Raw genomic sequence first — 8,767 nt, forward strand, 5'->3', positions numbered from 1 at the left:
GTTAGCACCCTTTCCGATTGATCAATGTACACAAGACTTATTTATTCGTGTATAATATGCACTCGTTTGTTATATGCACCCTTAATTACGGGCAATTAAATTCTCAAAAACATATCTATCGTGTATAATACACACACATTCTTCTTTTTTATCATTTCAGGCTGTCAGCATAAACAACAAAATTTACAATCTTTCAACCTCGTTTTTAATCTCACCAAAATTATATTCTAATAACAGCCCCTTATTTCTAATTTTGAGAGCGCCCTGAGCGCTAATTAGGTCGAATACGGTATTAACAAACTGACAGTTGTAATAAAAAAATAAATTTTTAATTATAATAAAATGGTAAGAGAATTATTCTCAGATTTTATGTAATTTGAATTAGATCTAGAATTCTAGATTCTACATGACTGCCAGATGGAAGCAGGGAACTTTGTCATTTACTGCCTTCCCCTAATAATTTTGTCACTAATCTTCCCTATCCCTAAAATAAAATAACCCCTCAATGCAAATAAGCTCTCCAATTGTACATTGACAGTTAATGATTTATAGAGACCAATTCTCACCATGCTCATCCAGGTGTTTTATCACATCCTAATATTTCAAGGGCCTCAATAACCAAACTGTCGAGGGCCTAAGTGCCCCACCTCTCAGTGCCCTCACTGCCCCATCTTTCACCTTTCAAGGGCCTCCCTACCTAACCTCTCAAGGCCACCCCACAAGGGCCACATTGACCCACCTCAAGGGCCTCAATGACAACCTCTCAAGGGCCTCATTGACCACCTCACAAGGGCCTCACTGACCACCTCACAAGGGCCTCACTGACCACCTCACAAGGGTCTCAATGACCCACCTCAAGGGCCTCACTGACCACCTCACAAGGGCCTCGCTGACCCACCTCAAGGGCCTCACTGACCACCTCACAAGGGCCTCACTGACCAACCTAAAAAGGGCCTCACTGACCACCTCAAGGGCCTCACTGACCACCTCACAAGGCCCTGACTGTGTCTGTGTACAAACAAGACTTCACTCTGTACCTCCAAGTGTCTGTGCAATAGAGATCCTAGCTTTGATATTACACTCATCAGTTGAAATATGACACTGACAAAAACCAAGGCAGATGAAAAGGGAAAAATATATTTATTACAAATTCAAACTGTAGGTTTATTCACACCAAGATACATGTGTAAACGGTGGGACTGATATGGCGACATCATCACAGGGTGTTCATAGACAGCAGATAAAGTTGACAAACAAAAAATACTGTTTTGAACAAAAATAACGAATAGAACAAAAATATTATCAATATGTTCTTTAAAATGGCAAGTAACATTTGCTTCAATGGATGACAGTGTAACCACACAGGAAACACACACAGGGACTTATTAAATAGACTAACTAAAATCTTGCAAAATATTATGGAAATATGTCATGTCTTGTGGTGAAAAATAAGAATTGCTAGAAACATCCATATACATTGTGTACACTAGCTAACAATATTTTCATGGAAACAGGTGGACATATAAAAAAAAAATATTGTTGTCTTTTTATAACATTAAAAAACAGAAATGATTTAATTCAGTTAACATTATTAGTGCATTCATATATTTTCAAATAAATTATGATACATGTAGTCCTAAAGATAAAAGATTTAGACTTTGGGCACATATTAAGTGACATTAAATTGATATAGGATTTAGCTGACATTTTTATGGTCATACAAACTTGCACTCTATGCCTTGGTATTTCCAGTAAACATACACTTGATTATTACAACATTACTGAGACCATTGAAACCACGCATAGCACGTACAGGCAGGAGCCTTTATATGTCCCATTCCTTAATTCAGGACAAAGACATCAAAAATGCCAATTGTGATTGTTATGAAACCTTTCTTTGAAGTACACTGACAAACAAATAACTGCCTAACATAAAAAGTCACTGTGTCAGTTTCTTAACAATGAATGCCAATTGTAGAACAAAATGGAGTATTTAGGAAACCCACAGGTTAGCAGGCCCATCACCATCACTATCAGATCATAAGTTAAATTATTCACAACAAAATCACTTCCCCTCCGTTAATACTTCCCATCGAAGAATCTGGTGTAGAATACAATCTCATTAAAATCAGATCCTAGTTCTCGCTACCGCTAAACAAAGATCTGAGGACATCCCATTACGGGTCACGTCAGACCCACCTTGCACGAACTTTGACCGACCAATGGAATGACCAATCAGAAGGCAGCTTTCTCGTGCTTTACGGCACTAATTTCAAATTGGCGACTATACGCTTCTAAACATATTTTGACACATTGTCGATTACAAATTTGAAACCTGAACAAAAGAACATTCTGGAATGGCAAATAGATGGTCTAGATTGTATGGATACAGTCGTTAAACCCGTAACTATCATTCGGAGTTAAAGTTTTCGAGGCTGCAAGATCAGAAATCCCATTCTGACTGTCACTTTCATAATCAGGTAAGCGATGCTCTGATTGGTCGTGTGAAAGGTTGTTCTGACGTGACCCGTAATGGGATGTCCTCAGATCTTTGTTTAGCGGTAGCGAGAACTGAGGTCTGATTTTAATGAGATTGGGGTAGACTATGTCCCCAGCATAACCACACTTGTCATAAGAGTTGACTATAAGGATCGGATGGTGACAAAGTGTGACCTAGATGACTGTGCGCCACTCGGACTTGAATATGTCTGTTAACCACTGATTGACACAGCCAAGATTTGATTACTTACAGATTGCTGTAATATAGGTGGAATATTGCAGCCTCAGAATAAAACAACATTCACTCACTCAGTTGATTATTTACAGATTGCTGTAATACAGGTAAAATATTGCAGCCTCAGAATAAAACAACATTCACTCACTTAGTTGATTGCCATAGTATCGGTGGAATGTTCCTGCTTGCAGCATTAAACAGCATAATAATATATTTAATAACTTTGTTTGCCCTTTGTCATGACTCAGTGGACATGTGAACTACAAATCAAAGTCAACAGTGTAGGTGTTTTTTGGATGTGTTGCTGAATATAACATGACATATTATTTTCATTTCTTGCACAAAACCTTTTTTATCAATAATCTCTAACAGTATGATCATAAAGCTTTCAAACATTATTGGAAGGTCATTGTCAAACAGGTCCAACAGAAGCAGTTTGATGATGAGGAATTATCTCTAATTACCAGTAACTTCACCGCCTCCTTTTCATCAATTCCACTTATACCACACAACTTTTGAGGTGTACGAAGATACTGCATACTAGTTACATATGAGGTACTGGTTTGGCATAACATGGAATAATATAAGTAACTCTTTCAAAAGTTGAGTAGTACATAAGAACAATGCCGGCATGGATCACCATCATCATCATCATCATCATCATCATCATCATCATTGGGGGCACATGTGGCCCCGTCATCTAATGTGTCACAATTTGCTGTGTGCAGATTTGCAGCCCTTAGGCGTGCCAGAAACCTATGATCATGTGTTTGACTCCCAGATTCCCCTGATCATTGTTCTCGGTTTGCCCATACCACACTCATGCATTTTTTCAAAGTGGAAAACAACCAGGGCCTGCATCACTTCAGGCTTTCCTCCCAGATGTCCCAATGGACACATCATGATATAACTGAAACACTGTTTCAAGTGGCGTTAAATCCAACACACTGACTCGTCATCGTCCTCCTCTCCGTCCTAGGGCCTAAACATGCCGTTGCAGTGTCCCAGCTTCTGATGCCAGTCCCCCACAAAACACAGAGCCCAGGTGAACAGCGGCAGCACCGCCAGCGTCACCGACATGAGGACCAGGGCATTCATCAGTGACCGGTTCATGGCAGTCGTGTGAGGCCTGCGCAATATACATACATAGAGAGGTTAATATGATGCTTTGTTCAACACGTTCTCAGGAGTAAGGTTTAACTTACTGGGATATGTGGATTTATTTAAGAATTGACTTCAAAGTATTTTGCATTTATGGAACATAAACACTGGTGTGCACACAAGATTTAGAAGATTTACGCAAATTGTACACACTATTTTTAAGTTGATAATTCCATAAACACAAAAAGCACATTGAAGTCAATTCTTGTGAATAAATTAATCATTAACACCAAAATACTGTAGAAAAACATCAAACCAGTGACATCATTCATCCCACAATGCAACACTCGCCCAGCCCACTCTATTATCAGCCAACCAGCTAGCCTTAACAGTAGTCCTTTGTTTTCAGTTTATTGAAACATAAACTGAAAAGAAGTGGCTTAGTTAGCCACAGAATCACTTGTAATTTATTGACCTGCAGGTAGGGCTGAAACGGGTAGAGAAAATGATACTCGAGTACTCATACCCAACTACTCATGAGTTCCTCGAGTATTCGTCAAGGCCGCAAAGCGACCAAGATTGCTAGGGGGGTCTGGGGGCATGGCCCCTCTGAAAATTTTGAAAATCCAACCCACGGCGCGGGGAAGTTCAACACACGCACCCTGCATGTCAGATACCTTGGGTTTGCTTGTTGGTGAACACCTGAGGTTCTAATTGGGAAATATTATGGCATCAGCCGTGCTGGGGTTAAGAGCTGATTGTTTCTCCGAGATAGTTTGTCCAGCTGCAGGAAAGGCTCTCTTTGAACTCAAGCTTGTACCTGGTATTGCAAGGTATTTTCTTGCTAGTTTTTGCATCTTCAGTTCTGGCAACTACCACTAATCAAAGCGGCTACCACTAGTCAAGCAGCTACCACTAGTTAAAGTGGTTATCACTGGTCAAAGCAGCTACCACTAGTCAAAGCAGCTACCACTAGTCAAAGCAGCCACCACTAATCAAAGCGGCTACCATGAGTCAAGGCGGCTACCACGAGTCAAGGAGGCTACCACGAGTCAAAGTGGCTATCACTTGTCAAAGCGGCTACCACAAGTCAAGGTGGCTACTACGAGTCAAAGCTGTCACAAGATGTAATGATACAGGGAAACAGTGTACTAGTGGAGTGACGGCACACACATACCTCCCTAGTGATGTGAATCTGCAGATCCCCAACCATGCAATGATGATCAGCAAACCTCCCATCTCTCTGTAACCATGACAACACGATAAGGAGATATTCCAGCACAAACCTTCTATAATGAAACTATTAAAATTCACCAAGTTTTTTTGGTTGATTTCAAAATGACAGATAAATAATATAAATGACAATAAAATGATTGTTTATATTCAATTTTCAAAACTAACATCTCCTATTGTTTGATATGGTTTCATATTTCCCTGTCGGTGTATATATGAAGGTGCTCGGCCCACCTGCCCTCCTCGTGTTGAAGCGGGTTCTCGATGCGGCCGCTAATGACTTGGATCATGGTGATGATCTGGTACCCGGAGTAGGCTAGACACAGCGTGAAGTGCACCACCGACATCCATCCTACTATCTTATTTTCTGTAAAACAAACACATACTTTCAATCCGGCGACTGGTTCAAATAACTTGATCCAAAGCAACAACAAAAAATAGTTTATGTTTTCATTATTTTCACCACCACTCTATCTTTTTTGGATTAGAAAGGTTAAAGGGTAAATGGGACCTTGTTAAACAGTTGAGCAAATGCAGGTAAGGAGACAAAGGCCTTCTCTGACAGAAGCAAATACAATGATGTAACTGTTAAAATATCTAACATCCTGCAAAGAATAAGCAGTTACTTTCCACCTCTTTGCCAACTTACCAAAATAACTTTATAAGAAATAAAATAGAAACAATGAGATTTGCACACACAAAAAATGTATCCGCCAATCTATGCTAATCAGGGAACAAAAAGATCTGGAACCACACACAGTAAATGAACACATTATACTTTCACTGTTAGTCCCAAGAGGTCAACATATTGATACAATGTTGATCAGTGTATTACAGAAGGTAACAGTCGTGGGAAATATGGCACAGATTATGTTGAATATATATACCATATTCTTTATACAGTCCCTTCTCTTGACATGAGTTGCCATGATGACTGGATGGAACGTAAATTTTATATACTCTTTTACTATTTTAATTTTGTCTGTTTGCCACATCAGTTACTGGAGTTCATGTGACACACACCAACTTAACATGCAAAATGAAATAGAAAACACACACTCACCAGACAAGCTTGGTTTTGCAATGATTGGAAGACATAGCACAGCGGGGATAACATATATTGGCTGAAACAAATACAAGACTTTAACACAAATCTTATCAAATTCTCATGTCATAGCACTATCGAGCCATCCTCTCTTCCCCTGCTACGATAAAAGAGAGAATGACGTGTATACCGATTTGGTCACCTGTTTCCAGTGCGCTTGCGCAGACCAAGGATGCATTTGGTGAGCTTTTTTTACTGCTCTCCGGGAACACAGTTTACAACGTTTCCAATTCTTGGAAATGAGTAGAGATAAGCAATAGTATGAGTCAGGCTAAGGTGAAATGTGACACAACGGTTAATCAGCACAGCCTCTATACCATATGATGCAATACCCACCAGTCACTGCCATTCAGACTGATTCTTTGTCTGTGTGATGAAATAACACAATAATCCAATAGCGGTGTTGATATTACATTTAAAGTACAAGGTTCAATACTCACCACCCACAGGTACCAGTCACTGTCATTCAACTGGAAAACAATTGATACTATTTGTCTTTGACTCAGTGACAATATACAAAATACATTATAAATGGTAGATTGTCATGAAAGCTAAAGAGACACATACATTTTTACTATTTTAAGGCTTGTGTTCTCGATGCGATAAACCAGTCCCATACACTTAGTTTTATAGTCTGATAAATATGCAAATGATGCAGTATCTTCTTCCAAGCTCAATAGGCTTTCTTTCTCAATAAACTATTAACATTCCCAATATGATTTGATACAAGTTTCCCAATGTGTTGCCAAAACATGATACAACAATGGCTGCAAGTCAAACGGCACTGTAACATCTATGAAAAAATGGGCACTTCATTCAAACATTGCATTCATACAGAGTTTCTAATGCTACTTCATATGAAATTATGTCTTGAACATGCAAAAATCACATATTTCTTCCTAATACATGATATTTACAATATGGAAACACATTTGGCTTATAATCTGTGTCCCAAAGTACATTCAACTACTGGTACACTGTAAATGTAAATAAATAATCTGCAAGTGATTCCATGGCATTTGATTGGCGAACCAAGTTTTGTATTTGTTTCCTTAAACCTGAGACTATAAAATAGATTAAGTATCATCTACAGTTTTTTGTGTTCATGATAAAGTGTGTCTGTGAATTTATTGAAAAGTATCAATCAGTTTATGATGAAACCAACACACTCACATTGTAAAAGGCTGCTAATGAAAAGAACAGAAGCATGAAGATGTTGATGGCACGCCAGACATGTTCCCACATCCCGGACTGTATCTTAGGGGTGTCCCCGGCCGACGTCGTAACACGCTCATAATCCATCACTGTAAATATGGAATCAGACTGATATATATATATATATGTCAGTTCAAAAGCTCACCACTTTCACACAGAATGAAAGGGATTGAAATACCGAAAATGGTTCTTGTTTGATCAGAGTAACTATATTGGCATAGACATTCTGTGACAGCACCGTACACACTAACACATGCTGAATCTACATCATGTGTTGATTCTTAATGCTATCTGAGATCATGTTTTGTTGGTAATCTACATTAGCCGAGGGCACTGCTGGGGTCCAACAGTCAAGACGTCACAATACATCATAAAACATTTACTGTTGACATGGATTTGGCCAAATCAACACTATTACAGCTGTAGCTTATAAATAGAAAAATTGATTAAAAAAAATAATTTTTATTTCACATTTGAAAAAACGTCACACTCAATATTCCAGGCATATGACGGCAGTCTATAAATAATCGACTCTGGGCCAGACAATCCAGTGATTGACATCATGAGCACCGATCCACACGATTAGGATACGATGACATGCATCAACCAAGTCAGCGAGCCTGTCCACCCGATCCCGTAAGTCGCCTCTTACGACAAGCAGAGTCACCTTTTACGGCAAGAATGGGTTGCTAAAGACCTATTCTACCCCGGAATCTTCACAGGTCGACTGTTTAATAAGTGACCACAGTGGAGTACTAACAAGCATAGTCGCCTATTCTAACCCGGATCTTCACGGGTAAAGAAAAACGATCTCAAAACAATTGGAAATCACACACAATTTAACAGATAAAACTGTGGAATTGTTGTACTAGCTACTTCACTACATCATAACTTCAGAACATGTAAAACTATTTAATATTTACCTGTTTACCAGCAGTAAACTGCCTTTCCTCACGTCCAAGTTTTTTCTGGGCAAGTACGGTAATAGATACCGGGCAGTCGAATATTTCTTTCTTTTTTGCTACTACTGCTTTGTCACTCTGTTCGTGTGAATTTACGTGATAGACAGACTCACCCGTCAGTGAATGTTCGCACTGATTTTCATAATAATAATTCAAAATGCTGTGCACGCTGGAAATCTGTCACAGACGTGTGTGACGATTACCGATGTGTGTGTATGATACATAGACTCCACACAGCGCACATGTACGACACACTTACATTGCGCGCACACGCGATGCCCCGAGTTTATAGAATTATGATTCGGAGCTATCCGGCAAACCTCGGCGACAAGGCGACCATTGATTATTCCCGCTGATCATGATAGACTGTATTCAAGATGGAGCTACCAGTGTTCGTCTTGCTTGGTCTAAATGCGA

General features: G+C 39.3%; 1 protein-coding gene across 1 annotated transcript; it reads right to left on the bottom strand.

Moving 5' to 3' along the window:
• Window positions 1-2,582: 2,582 nt before the first annotated feature.
• LOC139468624 (transmembrane protein 220-like) lies at window positions 2,583-8,545 on the bottom strand. Its single transcript, XM_071250739.1, has 7 exons — window positions 8,312-8,545; window positions 7,347-7,477; window positions 6,614-6,643; window positions 6,132-6,192; window positions 5,303-5,435; window positions 5,013-5,078; window positions 2,583-3,863 (listed from the first exon to the last, which is right to left on the bottom strand). Exons 2-7 carry the CDS (start codon window positions 7,473-7,475, stop codon window positions 3,710-3,712), a joined length of 573 nt encoding a protein of 190 aa, XP_071106840.1. The 5' UTR covers window positions 7,476-7,477; window positions 8,312-8,545; the 3' UTR covers window positions 2,583-3,709.
• Between the last annotated feature and the right edge of the window lie 222 nt (window positions 8,546-8,767).

This window comes from Haliotis cracherodii, unplaced genomic scaffold (assembly GCF_022045235.1).
Source record: "Haliotis cracherodii isolate W230 unplaced genomic scaffold, xgHalCrac1.p SCAF_2, whole genome shotgun sequence".
Classification (NCBI taxonomy): domain Eukaryota; kingdom Metazoa; phylum Mollusca; class Gastropoda; order Lepetellida; family Haliotidae; genus Haliotis; species Haliotis cracherodii.

What these genes read in the sequence shown, in the direction of transcription:
- LOC139468624 (XM_071250739.1), bottom strand. Translation starts at nt 7,475, where the DNA reads ATGGATTATGAGCGTGTTACGACGTCGGCCGGGGACACCCCTAAGATA. An exon ending in CATTAGCAGCCTTTTACAAT is followed by an intron (nt 6,644 to 7,346) that starts GTGAGTGTGTTG and finishes ATTGTTTTCCAG; the next exon opens with TTGAATGACAGTGACTGGTA. An exon ending in TGCAAAACCAAGCTTGTCTG is followed by an intron (nt 5,436 to 6,131) that starts GTGAGTGTGTGT and finishes TTTGTTTTACAG; the next exon opens with AAAATAAGATAGTAGGATGG.